This window comes from Gadus morhua, chromosome 7, assembly GCF_902167405.1.
Source record: "Gadus morhua chromosome 7, gadMor3.0, whole genome shotgun sequence".
NCBI lineage: Eukaryota > Metazoa > Chordata > Actinopteri > Gadiformes > Gadidae > Gadus > Gadus morhua.
Genome location: NC_044054.1, coordinates 20,888,570 through 20,910,384, shown reverse-complemented (window position 1 = coordinate 20,910,384; position 21,815 = coordinate 20,888,570). Strand labels below are relative to the sequence as shown.

Below are 21,815 nucleotides of genomic sequence, written 5' to 3'. Positions count from 1 at the left end.
CAAGACTGCTTTTGGTTGTTTTCTGAATACCGCTGAAAGATAAGGAACTATAATTAAAGCCTTATAACTGATACACTATGTTCATGTCCAGACGTTAACACACATACTTCCCATGTAGATGACAGTTTTTTCAAGTTATATCCAATTCGGTTAGTATGATTACTGGTGGTATTAGTATTATTATAATACAATATATAACATATCTCTATTATAACAAGTCTCTATTATAATCTATAATCTATAATGAACTCATAAACAAACAAACCTGAGTATTTGTGATAATGGATATAGTAGGCATCAACACATTGCCTTAAATGTTTATTTAACATGAAAGGCAAAAAGTAACAAGAATTTAGGAACCAGTAATTGGCCATGAAAAATAATTTTAACAAAAACAGTAAAGTTGAGTGCATCCTACGCACTCTCACTTTCCGCCTCCTTTGCATGCATGTCAAAAACAAACAGTTTGGCCCAAACTGGGTGTTTTGAAGCCAGATCACACATTGCTAACAGTAACACAAGAGATAAGACACGTTTTTAGTGTGTTGTTAGTTTTCTTAAATAAGGGAAGCCTAGAAACCTCCCGCCGAAAACAGAGATCCTCAGTCCATGGGAGATTTGGACGAGGGCATTTCCTAGGCTTCCTCCAGCTACTAAGAAAACATTTTAACCCTCCTGGTAATCCTCTGGGAAGCCCTCCCTAAGCTCAGAGGGTCCTTCCTTTCCCCGGGACCCTATCCCAAACCCCCTTTCCCCCTGTCTGTCCGTCCGTCCGGGAGATCGGACTAGTGTTTCTTCCTAACCCCACCCAACTTCTCCACCTCCACCCTCTCCACTCATTCCCCCCCCCCCACACACTCCCTGGAAAGAAAAACATCTCTCAGTGACCCTGCTTGTGGGAGCTGGCCGTCCTTCCTGTTGATGCTGGAGTAAATCAGAGCGAGGCCACCGCTGCAGCTAGGGGCTCCCCCCAGGGGACTGGAGGTCTAATCGCGGCGCTCAGCTCAAAACAATACAACCCACTGAGGGAGATATTAGCCCTGCGTGTCATTCAGACCACACCGTTCTACAACTGGTTGACCTTACCGACCGTGTGCATGTGTACACGTACACGTAAAAACACAAACATACCTACGGGGCTGGCACAGGGACAGGCACAAGCACATGACGTGACCCACGCATGCGCGCGCGCGCACACACACACACACACACACACTGGTAGACGCAGGCACACGCAATCAGCAATTCATGCAGGCACACGCAAACACAAACACACACACACACACACACACACACACACACACAATCAGCCACGCACACACACACACAAACTGGTGCATGCAGGCGAACGCAATCAGCCACGTACGCACGCACATACTCAAACACACAAATTGATACACGCAGGCGCACGCAATCAGCCACGTACGTACACAAGCAAACACACACTCGCTTGTGTGCACACAAACACACACACACACACACACACACACACACACACACACACACACACACACACACACACACACACACACACACACACACACACACACACACACTGCATCCTTCCCCGTTATTGAAATCTGCATGAAATCAAAGGGAGGGGGAGAAGAAGCTGTTGTGCTGGCGCTCAGGTTACATTCTGTCTTTATTAATGCCGAACGGAACTGGAGACATCGACAAGCTACACTCCCTCGACAAGTTGTTGTGCTCCTTGCACGTCGAGTGGTTTATTGTCGCCCTGTGTACAACATTTGCTTGAATCAATAATGGGATACGCTCCGACGCCTCAGGCAAACCCATAGGAGAGACCTCCAGCTCATTTGAATCACTTCATTTTTACTGTTTGCATCCATTTTCTTTACTGAGCAGATTGAGAGAGGAGACTCTATGAATATTCAGAGATTATCCCCTACATTTTAATCACACAAAGGCTGCACTGGTGAAAGATTCCAGATGGAAAACTTTAAGATTTCGAAATCCTGCTCATTTGGCGAGGAGTTTTGAGGTCAAGGTGTGAAGGGACGGCCAGAAGACTCATCTCCCACAATCCCCGGCGAGCCATAGCCCCCCAGCTGTTCCAGGACTTCCATAACAACAGCTGCGCAGAGGTTTAGTGCTTCACGTTGCCATGACAACTGGCGGGCACGTTTGCATGCAGCGGCTCTTGGCGCTATTAGGGAAAGTGACATTATGCCATAATTTAATTTCCATAAAAACAGACAGGTTTTTAATGCGCTAAGATTCTGTGAACATAAAAGGAAGACACTATTTCTTATTTTGCATGATAACGTGTGCGTGTGTGTGGATCGGCATCCTAAACATGTCGGTAAATCGCCCCCACACAAATGAAAACAACGAAGCTTACACCTTAGCATCATTGTGTCCATAACATTAATAGGAAATTCCCTCCTCCTCAGCATGAATGTTTTTCCGGCATTGTACAATAGAATCTGAATGCATTGTTCTCATGCGTGGTCAGCTATATGTGCCACAGATCGCTCTCAGACAGGATGTGCAACAATCAGACATATTTCAGGATTCCTGACAAACAGGATATCAGGTCACCCGGTGGGCTGTCATGGTGGCTGTGCGGATCCAGACACACTGGGACACTGGGGGATTCCTTTCATATAATACGGCAAGGGCGCAGGAGTAAATGCACCTCCGTTTATGTTTTAATTTAGACAAGTCATCTTGATTTCATGATTCCTGTTTCATTTGTCAATGTCAACCAAGGCAGCATGGGTCAAATATCATGTGAATAATACAAAGACGGTGAAGAAATCCCTCTGAAATAAAATACGACAAGGACAGATAGGAGAAAAAACTGTAATTTTAAGCTTGTTCTCGGGACAACCACGCCTTGACCGTGTGGTTTGAGGCTAACAACTACAAAATTCCAGGGAATTACAAGGGCTCGGGATGACAATGGCAGGTAGGCTATTCCCACGGGAGGGTAACTGAAGTCAGAGTGGCGTCACAGCCAGCTTAAGCCCTCACTTTAACGAGCACACAGCTGATACAGGCAGCTGTGTCAATTGGAGAACAGCGCACGCATTTAGCTAGCAAAGACACACCGTGTGAATAAGCTAGCCCATGACATCATCTACCTCCGCGGATGGTATAACTTGCCTCGGGTAACCGAATTCCCAATCAAAGATGGTGACCAGACCAGCAATGTCTGTTTTATGGTAGTGATTATTCTTGTGTTGCTGCTAAACCAAACTAAAGTTAGCATCTTTGAAATGTCCACTCACTTGGTATTCTCCTCTCAAGGTTGGAATTTCAGGGAAGTCTAGGATTTCCTTATATAATCCAAGATTTCCGGCCATTGTTTTCATTATCTTCATGCCATTTTTTTTTTCGTACCTTTTATCAAAGACAAAGGTGGGAATGATGGAGCAGTACTCAGAGACCCCAGCTTGTTTAACAGTAGCCTATGCAGTTCTCTGTAGAGTTACTGTATCCTAGCATTGTCTCTTGAATGCTATAAACACCTCAATAGATACCAAGAAAGTACAGAAAATGTCTTGGTAAGAATTAAGAACGTTAATTTGAATAATTTAAGCGTAATTAATTTGAAATGCCATAGCCATCCGAAAATGTTGATATTTAGACTGATCCTGGTTGGGTTCAGATCATTCAGGACATTTCTTCCCTGATTGGTTCAGGGAATCCATCTTGCCATTCCACATTTGCCCACACAGAGTTATCATCTCAATGGTGGCGAAAAGTAGGGAGCTAGGGCACAGAGGATAGATGCGTTTTAATTAGGTTGCTCATCATTGTCAAATTTTGCCCTCTCCTGCTCTTTTCCACTCCACTTCACTACTGCCAGATCGTACATTCAGCACCTTCCCATGGTCTTCTCTGTTTAATCCGTTGTTGCATTAACCAAACGAATAAGATGAACCAGTTCTTGTTGAATTTAGACATCGACAGGCACATAACTGTAGGCTATCAGACTACTCATTTTTAGTAAAGACAAAATGGTATTTTTGTTCTTTGAATAATGACCTTGACTTATGCTCAAGCGAAGCACCCTTACAACACCAGAAGAGCACTTAGGTGGAGGCTACGGTACATTGACTCCTCTCGCCTAGCCAAATAGTGTAAGCCAATAGTAGTGTTGTTACCATAGGAAGGGAAAACACTGAAAGAAAGAAAAAAGGTTGTTGAATGCTAACAAAAAAGACTCAGTTTAAGGTGAACAGGTTTGTCACCCTAAAGAAAGAGCTCCAGATGTTAATTAATATCACGGCTAAATTATTATTATTATTTTATTTAGTTATCGAAATCTTACTGGCAGCTAATCTAACTAAACAGCTCCAGTAACCTGATACACCAAATTAATTTTACATAGGCCTATTAAATAAATAAACAAAAAGGTAGGCTTAGTAAGACAAATTTGTGGTCAATTTGTGAATAATATTTAAACTGTGAATTATTGTGTTGGTCTGTACACAACACATAAAAACACACAGGCACAAACACAATTGCTTGTAGGATTACATTAAGTAATTTGCCTGGTATTTAAAGTAAATAAAATAAAAAATTGACCCTGAAGTTTCTTATGGTGTGGTACAGAAGGAGGACCATGGAAGTAAGTTACGGAGGAATTCTCAGGTCAGAGCCTGTTTTCTCACTCTCTCTCCCTCACTCGATCGCTTTTCTTCTGCCGTCTCATTGCCTCCCATTGAGTGCATAGGAAAAAGGTTAACCCTTCTGGAGAAGCTCTGGGGCACAGCTTTCATCTTACTTTCCATCTTTTGAGTTGCGATTTGAACGACGACGTCTGCCTTTTGACAGATGACTAAAACGGGACAAAAGGGTCTAGCTGCTGAGAAGATCAGTCTACCTGTCTACTGACCTCTCTTTACAACTGGGTTTCTGAGAGAGGGTAAAACTGCAACAGGAAAAATGCAGTTATAGCGGCTAAGACATCCATGGCACAAGATCTCGCACATGTGAAAAATAAATACAAAAATCTCTTTCTCAGATTGGCAGATTGTAGAAAGCTTTTACTGTTCATTTGTATATCAATAGAAATAAATAAATCTCCTGATCTGCAATAAATGGTAAACCCGTTTTATCAATACCTCTGACTGCAGGAGGCAAGGAAGGTAGGAATGACAGACAGACAGACACACACAGACACACACACACAAACACACACACACACACACACACACACACACACACACACACACACACACACACACACACACACACACACACACACACACACACACACACACACACACACAAAGGGTGGGAGGCAGGTGCAAGTCATCCCTCATCCCTTGCCATGGTACATCTCTTCTTTATAGTCCCACTAGGGCTCTGTAGCCCCCTCCTGCACCACACACACACACACGCACGCACGCACGCACGCACGCACGCACGCACGCACGCACGCACGCCGGACACACACGCACACACACACACACACACACACACACACACACACACACACACACACACACACACACACACACACACACACACACACACACACACACACACACACACAACTGAAGCATCTCACCCCCCGCTCTATTCTCACCTTACCCACTGAGACAAAACAAAAAGACCTGGCCTCAGATCAGAGCTCTCCCATTTCAAAATGCATTTTCTTACACCACGCTGACACCGCAGCAATGCCAGGCAGCAGCCAGCGAAAGAGGACACCGGCACACATACAGTGGGCACACACACAAAAGCATGCATGCAGAACGTACACACACACACACACACACGTGTGTGTGTGTGTGTGGGGTGTGTGCGTGTGTGTGTGTGTGTGGGCCTGTGTGTGTGTGACGTGTCTCTCGCTCTCTATCTCTGTTGGCACGGATGGCGATTGACCATAGGCCCCACTCCTCCACCAGCCAAGATTGTGTCATCGTATAGACAGACGGGTTGCAGTATCTACATAGCTAGGCTGCTGTGTTTAATACCATACACCTTTCACCTTCTCTCTCTCAAGCACACACACACACACACACACAACACACACACAAACACACAGCTGTGTCCGTCTATTTTAGCATAGTGGTGTCATGTCCTTTTTGTAGTTGAACTTTTTATGTTTTTAAAGAGCTTAATATAATGCCGGAGAAAGGGAGTGTGTATGTGCACGTGTGCATGCGTGTGTGTGTCAAGAAGTGGCAGTGTGAAGGCTCTGTGAGGTTGGTGACAGCATTAGCTAACAAAATCTTGTTTTCCACTGTAATTGAAATAAATAAATATTCTGTGGCAACATTCACACTAAATAAACCTACTTGGAGTACCAATTTAATTCCAACTTGTGAAAATCGACAGTTTGACTAATCTTGAGATGTGGGATGTACTCAGTCGGAGGTGTCATCTCACTCACACTCAGTAAGACATCGAATTTAAATAGACCTCAGATGGATCCAAACTGTGTTTTTTTTAAAGATAATTTTACTTCCCTCACATAGAAGCAGGATTGTATCGACGATAGAGGAACCGGGGCTCATTATGAAAATATGGTAATCTACGGAGAATATCAGGCTACACATCTACCATCTTGCCCTCAACAAGACACAAGGACAGCAGGAACAGATTGGATAAATTGCCAACATCATTCTACCAATCCATACGTCTTCTTAATGTATTAATATATATATATATAATTGCTAAACAGCGAACGGCTAAATAAAATATAATTTACATCACTTGCTATCAGCTCACATGCTGTGTTGTCCCTCAGACAACGTGCTTGAATCATTCTGGTTCTCTTATCTAGGGCTACAAGGTGGGTCTGAGTGGACTCAGTGCACAGCATTAAAAACCTTATCTCTGCATTCGTAAACACATCCATGTGGCGATGCACTGCCCCTTTCTGTGATGCGGTCGGCTTTCACGGAACAAGCTGCTGGGGTTGACGTAGAAAATCTCATCTGTTCTGGGAATCTGTTTCTATTGAGGTATGCAAGCTTACACTTTCTCATAAACCATGCGTTTAAAGGTTCATACATTAAAAACGATATGACGTAAAGCTAACAATAAAAAAAGAAAATATGGCAAACTCGCATTAGAACTGGAAAATAATAAATTTGGTGGATATAAGGGAAAACTGCCAAATATATTAATATATATACATAACCTTTTGCCGCTAATAGATTTTCACGGCATCTTTTAGCTTTTCAGGAATGTCCTAAAACAATACAATCATTATGAACGCTGCACTCTTAACATTGCACATATCCGAGCATGCTAATTACCCCACACACAGTTTGAGTTCATTTATTATGCATGAAATAATCTAATATGATGGCTCTGATAATTATGCGCACACAGACACGATAAAAGAGTGGTAACCAATTATGGCAAAAGAGAGCCAGAGTCAAGGAAAAAGTAATTATTCTTTGTAGTATGGTTGGTGTAAAAATGAGGGTTCTGTCCGTGCTGTTTAATACAGTCACACAAATGTGTGTCTTGTTAAATTGTTCCGTATGTGTTCCCCAAGCCTCCCTTTCAGCACTCGGGAAATCTTCCATCTTTACATTCAAGCTGGAAAGGGCATATGACTTAATAACTCACAGGAAAAATCATCCTTAACCGAAAGGGAATAGAATTAGAGTTAAACGCTACAAGTCAGACACATGTGGTGCGCGTCATTTAAACATCGCCACGTTATTGTGTATAAGAAATGACGTGAGGTTAAAAACAGGAAATTGCTGTTTACACCCTTGACACAGAGCAGCATTCATCAAAGACTTGTATGGTATGAAAAATGTATGGTGACAGGGGGAATGTTGGAGTTGAACTACGTTCTCAATCAGCCTGCTATTTCATTAAGCTGCAGGGATTCAGAAATAAGTCTTCTTTTTGTTATTCTATCAAACTAGACTAACATTGAAGCTTGTCTCGTTAGAAAAAACAAAAAACATCCCTCAGAGTTATGTCACTCTGGAGCAATACTTCTAGTGGAAGTGGCCTCAGACTAGTGTGACCCAGTAGAGTGACTAGGAAGCGAAAGAGGTCAACTTCACACCTCTACAGAGACCAGGAGGCCGTGGAAAGCAGTAGCAGACCCAGAGGTGTATAGGCCTGCACATGATGGCTTGCAGAAAGGCTCGACACTCTGCAGTGAAACGCAACACTGTGCCACGCAGCTTGCTGATCAGCGATCAACCAATCGCCACAGTTCCCCAGGAGAAGATGCCTCCGCACCACAAACGCAGTCAAGATGGGAATCTTTTAAAAAGTGGAATGATGTGTAAAAATGTTTATAGAGTATATAGTATTGGATAACAGAAGGATCACTATGGTGGTCCAAACTCAGGACTAAATCAATTAAATCATTTTTGAAAATTAAAGAAATCGCATTTATTAATTGAATTGCCTGACATCGTTATTTGCGGGTTATTTTGGCCATGTGGCTGTATATATTTACCAATTGGTTTTTCATCTATCTACAACTGCAGCAAAGATGCAGGTCTTTAATATTCAGGATTATTCAAGGTTTAGGCATTAGAAGTTTTGTTATCGTCTCTCACATTGCCTACCAGATTTAGTTTTAGAAGTTACACTTCTGATTTGAATGAATACAAAATAAATGAATGATTATTAATATATTATGAAATCACAAATGATTATATACAGACAAATTACAGTAAATCATAGTAAAATATCTAAAATGTATATTCGTTAAAATAAATATAAATATAAATGTTCCTTCAAGTATATATGTGATTCGTTATGTATAAACATACACACATTTTTGTTCCATTCATCTGTTCTTGATTTTTAACAGAGACCAATGTGCTGAAAGATAGATCATAGTTATGTCAAATTCAAATAATAAAGAAGATTAAGGAAACAACTCAAATATCACATATTTTAAGTACCAAGGGGTTTGGTAGTAGCCCGGTACTGTTGATTTAAACGTTTCTGTCTTCAGGGGTCTATTGAACACCCAAACACACACAAACACACACACACACACACACACACACACACACACACACACACACACACACACACACACACACACACACACACACACACACACACACACACACACACACACACACTAGTAGCAGTTCAATATACTTTTATTTTTATCAACATTTTATTTGCTAGCCATAGTAATATGATGCAATGATATACAAATGAAGCATACACAAGTGTTATACCTGGAACTATAGTCATGTGAGTGTAAAATATAAAAAGGGCATCCAACTTGCAGCTGCTTCAAACTCTGTAATCAGGTGTTTCATTTTACTTTGCCGTCTCTGAGTTTGGCAGGGCTCAATGAAAGGGACATTTAACAGCCAAAAGACTTCAGCTGCACTCAAAAATGTAAGAAAGAAAGTGTATTTAAGTAGCCAAAATTGAACATACTGAGGCGAAGGATATGAGTCAGAACAGAACAGCTCACCTACATTTGAAGGGGATTTTGAAAAAAATACAAAAAGATTTGCACTTTAATATCCTTTTTGAGGTTACAACTTGGCTCGGCAAGTTTAACTCACCTAATCCTTATTTAAGTTACAGACAATTTGCCTACTCTATAGCATACAGATGAACAAGAAGTGTGTTGAACAAACTAAACACCAAACACTGGAACAAATGACCAAAGACAACCACAAAAGGTAAAACTGATTGCATTGGTGCCATGAAGTCTATTTACACATTGAACTGGCGATTAATTGTTTGGAAATAATATTTTTGGATGCAATGTCCATGTGTCAATACTAGCAATTCTATGCGGCAAACCTAGATTTTAAGCTATGAAAAGAGATTTATATTTTGCAAATATGTTGAATGGGTATTTCTCTTTTGTTACAGATTCATCCCTAAGAGATTACCACACACTAATCAATTTTCCCTATACATTTATTCATTTTGCAGGAGCCACATGAATAGGAAGCTACAGTAGGCTTGGTGATTTGTTTTGGCGTTGCTTTAATCTGCTGATGATTTTAAATCCAATATTTTGAACTTCACAATGCTCAGCTGTTCCCGGGACTCAAACATATATTACATTCAGGATTTAGTGCATGCTTCATACTTTTTTCTGTGTGAAGCAGCAGGCTTTTTATTTATATGGATTATCTACTTTCTCCAAGAAATGGCTACACCTTTGGCACAATGCTGTTCCCTCAATAATGACCATCCCAGTATGAAAATACTTCATCGTTTCTTCATCTAGTCTGAGAGATAAAAATATCGCAAAACGTGATTCAAACATTCACAAAGTATGGTGGAGTAAAGTGCTACGCATGAACCAATCTATCCAAGTGAAAAAGTGGTACCATCTTTGCGTTCCTTTTGTGGAAATCTATGAAGCTTGCCCTTCAATGCAGCCTAGTATTGTGGAATGTGCGCCTGCTGTTTTCTCATTTCCTCTTTGTGGATATAAAGGGGAACGCAATCAGAGGACTGTTGTTAAAATCATTAGCTAATGACTAAAGCTTTTATACCACTTATTTCATGGTGCTGTGTCTTCCTTATGGATCACTCCGGCGAGTGTTCCTCAAGAATAGTGCTTTCTCAAAGTTTGCTCGAGACCAACAGGGCATCATTCAAATCTGAAGCCAGATGAATCAATGCAACCATCCTGTATGACCCTTTTCAAAAGAAGGAGGTATCGATTAGCAACAGGGGAATCTCAAGAGCCTCTTAACACAAGCAAAAGACTATCGTGGGATTTTCAGCATTTGTTGCGTGTGAAATGCGTCCAAATATGTCTATATGCAAATAAGCCATATATGCCTACTCTATACGAAGTTATACCTTTATGCACATTTGAAGATAATATATATTTTAATTCAAAACACAAAACACCAATAGTAATCCAGCCAAAAGGCATTTGGATACAGAATGTATATATTAAAGGCATGAGCCAAACCTTCTAGGCCAAACAAAATTTTAATTACATGTATGAAAACAGATTGGATCAGTCATCTCTAACGACAACACCCGTTCCTCCAAAGATATTTTCATCGTGGCATCCATGTCATTATGTTGTTTTTTCGTATTTCACGAGAAGGGGGGAGCGGACGTACGACGAATCGCTCTATCTGCCGGATGCCTCTGCCGGAGGAGCATAAAGCCAGCCGCCCCATCCATCTCCATCTCTGATTCCCCGTCCCCTGGTGACGACTTGCTGCCGAGCCGTGCCAACGCAGCAGTAGCGGTGGAATGAGAAAAGGGTAAGTATGCAAGGGGCCAGCTCTAAGCTCAGCCATCTGACGGCATAAACAGGCTTCCTGGCCTCCTCCAGAGAGCAATAGGGATCAAGCTAGATTAGTGGCCGCGGCCTATGTAGGGACTGGACGGGGCCAGAGCAACACATTTGTCTAAAGGGTCGGTGTAAGAATGAGCATCAGAGAGGGGGGGGGGATAAAAAAAGACCCCCCAACCCCCCTCATTGCTTGAGGGGCTTCAGAACAGGACCTTGATGCACTCTGCCAGCGGATACCCAATAGACTAATGCCTTATGAATAATTCCCAACACTTTCTTATCTTCGTTTTCTAGGGCAGTTTATAGGCAAGAAAGGCAGCTCGAAAAACAATTACAGGTTCCACCATTTGCATGCCAGAAGACAGAGGAGGCAGGCGGCCACCCACAAGTTCAAGTATACAAGAACCCCCCGAAGAAAATGAGTCTGATTTTATGCATGCGCTACATTGAGGGACCGTGAAGGGTAGAGTGTTGCAGGCAAAGGCGAGGGGGAAATGACAAGACATTTGTAAGCGGTATAATTTCCCCCAATTGCATTATTGCCCTACATAAACGCCTAAATTGGTTTGTAACATATGCTTTCCTCGCACCACTCACTTCCTTCATTTAGTGTGACTGAATCGCTTCTTTAGTAATTATCCTCCACACAGAGAAGCTGCAGGAACGCACAGCATCACACCACATAATGTAATTTACTCATAATGCAAAGGCTGGGAGTATATGCAAATAATGTGTCTGGGTATTTTGCAGTCTCAAATGCGCCCCCAGGCTTCTTGTCCAATGACACAAATCATCAATTAAGATCTCAGCGGGGTTTAGTGGCATCGTCTAAATTGGCATCATCCCTATCTAGCAATATTCAGGACTGTGTGGGGGGCGCGACGCAACAAAGAACAAACATCACTACGGGTGATTGGTGGAGGCAGCGGTGAGTTTGTCTTTAAACCCGGTCTTGGGGAATAAGCATGTGTTTGGGTGTGCGTCCTCTTTTATCATAGATATCTTCTGCATCTTGGCCGAAAACAAAAGTACAAAAAACACAATTAAAAGGACCTAGGTGCCCGTACTTTAGGATAACACACACACACACACACACACACACACACACACACACACACACACACACACACACACACACAGGTATGGTAGTCTAAGTAGAGTACGAGAGGATCCTAAATGAACATTCTTTGGAAAAGGCAGAGTGAGGTTCCTTCTGAGATTTATGCTCAGCATTCCACGCCTCCCTAGCGCCTTAGCTGTGAGAGACTAATATTGTTTAAATTGCCTTTGTGAATTCTCAGTGAGGCAGATGAATAATAAATAAACAGCTCAGACATGTTTAATTGAGCCAATGCTTAGACCACATTCTCGGGTCCCACTCAAGCTATTATTATATTGAATGCTAAATGATATGCCAGTCATAGAAAAAATTGATGGAAGATATTAGGAACGGACTGATGGATAGCTAATGTTAGCTGTGATTTCAGTAATTGAACTAATTTATCTATTTCTATTTCAACTTACTTCCTCCCTTAGCTTACATGCTAGACAGGAAACCTGGGAACCTTTTTTGTCAAGAAAGGAAATGATTACTGGCCAAACTATGGTGTTTGAGCATGCCTCTTGATGTGTAGCTCAATTGAGTCAGACTAATGTCATTTTTATGTAAGCAAAACATCTTACGGTGAAATAGCTCATTCCTTTGCATCGTTGGAGTATAGGTCAGTGATCCGAACTAAAAGACAATAAGTGGTGCTTAAAAAAAGGACACTGTGCTCTCTGCTAAAGGTAAACATTAGAGCTAGCTGACTGATCCAGGCTGGGGTTAGGGAGGCCTACTAGATTTCCTAAACCTGATAAAGAACCATCTTAGATTGGCTCTATTACATTAGACGAATGTGTTCAGTTGCAAGGTTGCTTATTATATTATATTTAATGCTACATATATCATACTGAGATAAAATGATATAAGGCCTGACTTCAATTTTTTCAAGGATGATTAAGGATGACATTTAGTTTGAATCGGTATGCTAGAATGACTTACTATTACATGTTGTATGAGTTCTACATTATAAGTATTATTTTTTAATATGTGCAAGGATACTAAAAATATTTTTATTTCTATTTTTTTTCCAAATTTAAAATAAAAGTTGTCCACAAAATGTAACACACGCACGAACGCGCACACACACACACACACACACACACACACACACACACACACACACACACACACACACACACACACACACACACACACACACACACACACACACACACACACACAAACACATATCGTGGCAAAAAAATCTTTCCACATGATGCTCAATCTGATGTGCGAAATATTTTCAACACATAAGAAATCACAAAGTCGCTTTGGAAACATTTGAGCGGCAACAAACAACACAACTTAAAAGATCCAAAACAAAAGCCTTCTACCAAAATAAAAATAATCAATGGTCTTGGAAAATATAGTATCGAATGGTCAACACACTGCAGCCTACTGAGTGCACACATGACATTAAACACGACAAACATTATTTCATGCAATAGATAATCCTTTCAATTAAAATGGATCCTATAAAATCATCCGGATAGTTATTCAGGTAGCCTAGTCTAGATTTCTCGCATGCAACCATTTCCGCGACCAAAAAACATTGTTTTTTTGTTGCTTCTCCGAAAGAGGCACGACTAGTATTATTTTGCCTCGCCTATATCTCAAACAAGCTACACGCACCGACACAAATTGTCAACACAATTAATTCCAAACGCCGAATCCAACGGTATTTTAGTCCGCTACAAGAAGGCATATCCGCTACGTTCCCTCTCTTTCTCTGTACCCCCTCCCGTACTCCCTCCCTCCCTCTCTCTCTCGTTCTCTCTTCCTTTCTCTCTCACTCTTACTACTCTGTCTCTCTCACTTACTCTTTCTGTCTCTCTCGCTCTCACTCGCTCCCTCTCTCACCCTCTCTCTCTCCCTCACTCTCTCGCCCCTCACATTGGCCCTGGCTGTCTGGCTGTATGAATAATGTCCTGCCTTTTATAATGAGGGGAAGAAAGACGCTGCCGGGGTGCTTCCCCCCCCCCCCCCCCCAGTCCATGCTCTGACATTGAAAATGAATGACAGCTTACCTGAATGCCAATCTTCATCAGACTGACACCAGGCTGACAGTACAGCCTATACTCCTCGGCACAGGCGATGACGTCTGGCATGCAAGACCCCTCCCACCACCAACCCCTCTCCTCCTCTTCTCCTCTCCACGTTTTCTCGGAGAAAGAAAAAAAAACACAACATGTAGGCTTCCGTGTTTTCCCCCACTCCAGTAAAAGCCACGCACTCAACCACGACCGCCGCAAGTACCATGAGTGCACGTGCGCGTGTGCATTTACACACACTGATACACGCACGCACGCGGGACTGTAGATCGCACGCGCAGACGCACGTGAGGTTTTTGCACGGATCTGGCCAGCATCTGGTGGGTGCATATTGATAATCGCATATCTTGAAATACTCACCCAAAGTACTTCAAAACCAAAACGACACGGATGTGGTTCACAAAACAATACCATGTGTATGTGTAGGCCAATCAATTAACCGAAAACAATTAAAAAGACAAAGAAATACTATAACGTACGTAATACACGTTGGATTATGTGTTTGAAAAGACTGAATCCCTCAATTATTGAGTTACAAACCTTGCATAAATAAGCACGCAGAATATTTGTCTACACTTAATCAGCGATAGGCTTAACAAATAGCTAACAATACGCCGCTACTAAATTATCTTCATAGTGTATTTCAATATTAACTGTCATTCCTCATGAAGTGTCCATGCGATCCTGTCATTGATTACTCGTCAAACTCTAACTTTGATTCGCCCTATTTGCTGTTAACCGCCGTTGGACTTCACTTCCCGGCAGGCTTTGCGACTAGTTGCAGTAAGGACCTGTCTGAGTGGCTAGCAGACACCCCCGTTGTCCTGTTACGTTCAGTGTTATTGTTACTGGGACTCAGCGTTTCGTTACCAGGAAGAAACCATTATCTGAGGCATCCTACTGAACGTGAACTGCAACGGTTGGAAATTAAAAGAAAATGACTGAACCGAAAAGTTTTTATGCATTTGCAGATATGCAGCTATGCATATCTAACCAATAGCTATTGGGTCAAAATAGGGCTATACATTGCCGGATTCATCGAAACAAGTGACAGCAAATAACAGCAAAATCTCTAACCAACCTGCATAGCAATGGCAAATACAGTGCTAGGAGGAGTTGGTACTGGTGTTTTCCTTATAGTCCTCATCTGGATCTTGGCTTTAATATTCGGGATCATCCTTTTGAGGGGCTCTGGGCCAATCAGGTATCTACGTTAAAGTTAATAGACTCAAATACATAATTTACCGGCAAGACAATGATGTTGTCGAAGTGAGGATCTAAACTGTCCAACGTCATAATGCTATATTTTAATGTACAATAGTGCTGTCATAATGTCATTTTATCTTTTTTTTTAATATATTTTGATAGACTAGGAGTGGTTCCGGTGTTTCTCGTGGCTCTCATCATCACACTGGTACTGGTGTTTTTCCCCCGGACATCGGAGAACATCCCTCCATTCCAAGAGGCGGAGGTATTTACGATATTTGATAATAAAGGTCAATGCAAGATTTGCTCTATGCTACACAATGGGTCAGAGCAGGAGCAGGGGATACAAATATAGTCAGATACTGGTTATCAAAAGGTGTTTTATACTCTTCTGTTACAATGTTTCACAGCATTACTCCACTTACAACTTCCTTAGTTTTTTGTATTTTAGGATATGTAGGCTCAAAATGTGAGGCTCTCTCTTATAGATCAAATCATGCAGTTCACACAATTACAATTTCCCTAACAAAAATATATTATATCAACAATTTGGGGGAAATGGAAAACCACACCTCGATGCCACAACTCAAACCCATGCATGTGCAGCCTGCTTCATGAACAGGGTCAAGCGCTGGCTCAGCCAATGGGAGAGTCTGTTCAATCATTTCATTACAGTAGCCAAGTGCATCTGCCAATATAAATACACCCTGTTATTATATATATCACGCTGATCTTCTAAAATAGGCCTATACTGTTGCTCCATGCCAGGGAAGATTTGTTTAAGTGAGCCCAGCTTGGGGATTTGGATGTTTTGGATGGGAACATTTTTATTCATATCACAGTATGCTCCGCATTGGTCTACGCTAGATTGTGTTGCCACTTAAAATGTACATACTTTTATCATGTATGTGTCAATATATGCAATGCTATGCACAAATGTAGCTATTTATACACATGTGCATTCAAGTCAGGTGACCAATTATGCAGAACCAGTACTGTTGTGTGTGTGTGTGTGTGTGTGTGTGTGTGTGTGTGTGTGTGTGTGTGTGTGTGTGTGTGTGTGTGTGTGTGTGTGTGTGTGTGTGTGTGTGTGTGTTAAGGATCTGTCTTGGCTTACCGTCTCTTCATGCATGTACAAGTGGTCAGCAGCCCTGAGACAACAAGATTGCTGCATAAATATCACATTCAGAATAGAGATGGAGTTAAAGCAAAAGAATAGCGAGTTTTACTTCTGCTATTCAGCATGGAAATATTGTTTTAATAAGGACATTGTGGTGGGGAAATCTAAAATATACATTTATTATTATTTTTATTATTCTGCCAATCAATCATTTCCATCCCGATCTGTCGTTTAATGAACTTCTGCAACACAAGTGTGTTGTCTTGATGTTTTACTAAGACAATTTAGGGGGATAGAATACTCACTGTGTGTGTGTGTGTGTGTGTGTGTGTGTGTGTGTGTGTGTGTGTGTGTGTGTGTGTGTGTGTGTGTGTGTGTGTGTGTGTGTGTGTGTGTGTGGTTCAACAACCCTTGTCGTACAGCGCAGCTCCGCTTTATCTAATTCCAACAGCCCCAGAACAAACATCCCAGTGTTGGCTGCTGGCTGTTGTCAATAAGCCAGACAGATTTGCCAGGGCCAAGATGCTAGTCCATAGAACACAGCCTGGCGGAGACCTGCTGTGGTCAACCTACTGTTTACATTGCCTGTAAAAACCTGCATAACCGAGTTTGAATTACTTTCTTGATTTAAGTTTATTGCTCTTTGTGATGGGATGGCTAATGGGATTTCTTATCAATTAAATTTGACTTATTTGTTGACAAAAAGGGTGTAAAGTTTGAATGGACGAATTAAACCGCTTTTAATGGAACATCTTCCTTTGGTAGACCAAAGCCAAACCAGAAAGTCTTGGTACTGTTGTAAACTAACACTATTTCCTATGAAAACCTGGCCGTGGGCGGGTTACCTCAATAACCTCTTTATTTGTGCAGTGTCAGACATGTTGTGTTCAAAACATGGTAGAACATGAACATGGCCACCTGCCAGCGGGTACACACAGATTTGATATCATACAGCTCCAATATGGATTAATTACGAAGACGCCGACAGCCATTCAGCATTAGAGTGTTGGCGCGGTTGGCATGGCAACCATACATGAGCTTTCTGATTTAATGACTGCCGGCTTTGTTGCATGCACAGCAGTCTCCCAACGTTTGTCGCGTGTGTGTACCTTGTCGAAGGCGCGTGTGCTGTGTACCTGCGCATACGTCTTTCGTTATATTTATCTCGGTATGTCTTTGGTGTGTAGGTAACTTTGTGTGAGATACGTCTGGTCTAACCTCTTGCTTTCAAACAACGGTAAAGTATCATAGTGCCAATTAGGCCTGTCCCTGAGTGGGGGGAAGGGAGGTGGATGGATAGGCGTTACACCACACACACACACACACACACACACACACACACACACACTAACTCGTGCTCAATGCCACATTAATAATACATGGCGCCGCTCTGGGTTCCCATCGCCGGCCTAATTGGCAAATTAAAGTGAGATGTGTTAAATGTATCCATAAGAGCCTGTATATTCCAAATAACGATTCTCAGGCCACACACACACACACACACACACACACACACACACACACACACACACACACACACACACACACACACACACACACACACACACACACACACACGCGCGCAGGCAAGCATACACTTGCATACACTGTATGTCTTGTGGCAGAAATGCAGTCTTGCATTTTGTGACACAATTTAACATCAATAATATTGTTTGCATAACGCAGAGCGCCAGCATATCTATGGATTCATGACCAACCGACCTGAAAATAAACCCTATATGTCCAGTCGTATTTATGTATTTATGGCAGAGGTGACATGTCACAGTAATTCGGTGACCTGTCCAATATTGAGTGAATTTATTGGAGGAATCAACATGGAGATGAATCTCCCGTCCCTGGCTTGTGCTTTGTTAATACCGGTGTCCCCTCTTTTAATGCATCCATGCTCCACTCCGATACTGATGAAAGCCGGACTATCTCCTAGCTGTACCAAAGAGAGGTTGCGCCATCTAGTGGTTAGATTGCAGATGTTCAAATGGATGAATGGATATTCAGTTTCAATATGCGGTGCAATTCACTCTTCATAATACGTTTGTAGCCGCCTTCAGTGGCAAAAACAAACACATTGTTATGGCAAATTGAAAACAATTATTCATACCTAAAAAAAACATAACCTTATTTATATCCACAGTTATTGTATGGCTTCCACAAGACAAATGTGCGAGTGTAATGGAATCCATCCCATGTGAATCCAATGGTCATGCCACACAGCAGGGAATGGGGTAACAAGTATCCTGATAGTTAAGTTAATTGGTTAGACTTAGAGGGAGCTCTATGTACCTGGTGTCCCCTGAGTTATCCAAGACTATCAGAGGTAGATCATGGGTATAATGAGTTCCTGCAGCTATTCAATGAATGAAAGAGATCTGTCAACCATAAACTTATTGTATATATGACGGATTATTGCCTGTATGACGGATCTGTCTCCGTCATCCGTCATACAGGCAATAATCTCCCCTGGTCTGAAGTCCCATCCAATAGAGTTTGAACTATCTTGTCCCCCACAGATCGTGGATCAGCTGTTTATCGGTCGCTACGTGCTGCTCTCCGTGGCCAGCGTGGCCTTCCTGGCAGCCCTCTTCATGCTGCTGCCCTATCACCTCCTGGAGCCTGTTTACGCCAAGCCCCTCCGGACCCGCTAGAGCTGGCTCCGCCCTCTCCACACTAGGGGGAGGGCCAAAGAGGAAGAGGAAGTGGACCCTGGTTGGGTCCTGCAAGATCCTTCAAGACCCTTTCACCTGGGAGTGGACAAAGATAGACTCGGATGAAACAATTTTTTTCACTGAGAGTGGAGGATTTTAATGATAGTATGTGTTTATATATATTTTGTGTTGATTGATATACTGTATTTTTTTTACATTGAAGAGTTTTTGGAGTTTGTGGTATTCCTGCTTCACACAAATATCAACTCTTTCGAGAGATGGGAAACAGGAACTCACAAAGGCCAAACTGGGAAGCCCATTATAGGATGCCAACAGAGTTAACAATTTTCTACCTGTCAGTTTTTCCCACTTACGCTGATGATAGGTGTGAATGGTGAGGAACCTACAGAGCGATCGCTCTATACTGACTGCGCCTAACATTCGGTCCACTCTGGCAGCTACAGTGACAGATGGAAATTGTGCTGTCCATAAGTGTCTGTGACCAAATGGGCCCAACAGGGGGCTCCGTTTTATCTGGGTCAAAAATAAAGCAAACAACAGTTATCACAATGTTTTATCTTTTATTTTTGAATCCCCTTTATAATGATTTACATTATGGCTCAAAGATGGGGCTTGGCAGGTGGTTGCTAATGAACGTATATCAATACAACTTTAACCAACCTGCCAAAAAATTACTCACAGGATAGCCTCCACCCCTCCCTTAACACATAAAACGTGTTTGTTACTTGGCTTCAATCCTAGAAATCATCCACGGCAGGCTGTAAAAAATGTCCTGATCTTGATCTATTTTTGGTGTTCTCGTTTTATAGGTAAGCCCAATTAAGCAGTTTTAACATGGTTTGAAGACCTCCTGTGGTGGAAAACTTTATATCAGTGCAGTGGGATTTTGCTATTCAGGGGCAAATATATGAAATCACAGCCTATAAAAAAGGTAATATGTTTTACTACGCCTTTAGATGGGATTTGTCACCTTAAGATGTAGTGACCCTTTAACATACAAACGATATAACTACATTTCTTCACCCAAGTTTTGTTGATCGACAGCATAATTCCTCTCTTCCCGGCTTGTAACCGCCCGCCCTGGTTACGCCGGCGATTCCGTCCTCGATAAATATGCAAACAATCTCACAGAGCATAATGAGCCGTAGCCGTCTGGAGGTCTAATTATAAACACTCGCGCCCACCACCAACGGGCAGCCTATCCACCAGCAGCAGCAGCAGCACCACCTACCTACCGTTTGTTAAAGTGTGAAGTCCAGAGAGACGTGGAGTGGAATTCCAACCAGATGATAAAAGAGAATGTAATGAATCAAAACCAATCCTATTAGTTCCGGCCCACATCCCTATACAGGGCCTCCCTCTCTCCAGCACAACAATCCACTGCACAATTTCACACTAACTGGGTGGGGTTGAGGAGGAGGTGGTGGTGGTGGTGATGGTGTGTGTCTGTGTGTGTGTTGTTGGGGTGGGGGGGAGGGGGAAAGGGATCAGTTGAAAGAAGAAAAGTTAAACCCGGAAGGGCCGCGTTGTCTGTAATTGGCCGTGTGATTACTTCAAAACCTGTTACTCCCTCTGTAATGATATAGTTCGAGAGCATCTCTTGAGAAATTTTCATTTTCTGCTTCTCATATTGAAACTTTTAAGGATGAGAAATTTGATATCGACATATTGGAAGACATTTGCTCAAATATTTAGCAAGATCCAATGAAATTAGGGTTAGGTTAGGTGCCATGACTTGCCAGAGATTGACCTGACCGTTAAACATTATTGAACCTAAACTATGTAATTCCAACAGTAGGCGAGTCTATACATCAAACTAAGAAAATACAATCTCAAGAGCTTCTGCCTCTTGAAAGTAAAAATGTTTGCAGAAGAGTCTAAAATAAATGATAAATCGATCTGTCTATCTATCTAGCATCTATCTCTGTCTGGCCGTGTATCTATCCATCCATCTGTATATCTGAGTGATAGATGTACTGATTTTGTTTCATCAATCCTTCTCATTCTCTCTCCTCTTCATCACTATCCCTTATTGCAATTTTTTGCTTCAAAACTCCCACTGTGGTGAGTGGGAAAATAGGTAGAACAAAGCTTGGAGGAGGTTGTGTGTGTGCATGCGTGTTTTTGTGTGTGTGTGTGTGTGTGTGTGTGTGTGTGTGTGTGTGTGTGTGTGTGTGTGTGTGTGTGTGTGTGTGCCTGTGTGTCCCTGTGTGTGTTTGTGTCGGGCGGAGGCGGGTGTCACTTGGAACTCAGAGAAAAAGTCTTTGTGAAGCAGCCAGCTGGGCATTTTAAAAGATGGGGAGGCGGGTGAGATTGAGATAGAGGAGAAAAAGAGAGAGAGGACACAGTAGTGCGAAGAGGAAAGTTCAGGGAGCTTGGGTTTTAAAGTCTGCTGGAGGGGATTGGGGCGTGCCCCCACTTTAGAAGATCC

General features: G+C 42.2%; 2 protein-coding genes across 5 annotated transcripts in view; one reads left to right on the top strand and one right to left on the bottom strand.

The window, feature by feature from the left end:
* pknox2 (pbx/knotted 1 homeobox 2) overlaps positions 1-15,063 on the bottom strand; it is a 71,759-nt gene extending 56,696 nt beyond the window's left edge. For 2 of the 4 annotated variants that reach the window (XM_030360938.1, XM_030360940.1), the window contains exon 1: positions 14,351-14,481. Coding sequence is in view for 1 of the 4 variants with exons in the window: in XM_030360937.1 (XP_030216797.1) it covers positions 14,351-14,788 (438 nt within the window). In the remaining 3 variants the exon portion in view is untranslated. Of the gene's footprint in view, positions 1-14,350 lie in introns of all 4 variants that reach the window. The other 2 variants (XM_030360937.1, XM_030360939.1) reach the window with 2 other exon arrangements.
* Positions 15,064-15,225: 162 nt separating this feature from the next.
* Positions 15,226-19,933, top strand: tmem218 (transmembrane protein 218). The gene is made up of 3 exons (XM_030360942.1): positions 15,226-15,578; positions 15,743-15,845; positions 19,229-19,933. Exons 1-3 carry the CDS (start codon positions 15,466-15,468, stop codon positions 19,361-19,363), a joined length of 351 nt encoding a protein of 116 aa, XP_030216802.1. The 5' UTR covers positions 15,226-15,465; the 3' UTR covers positions 19,364-19,933.
* Positions 19,934-21,815: the final 1,882 nt, after the last annotated feature.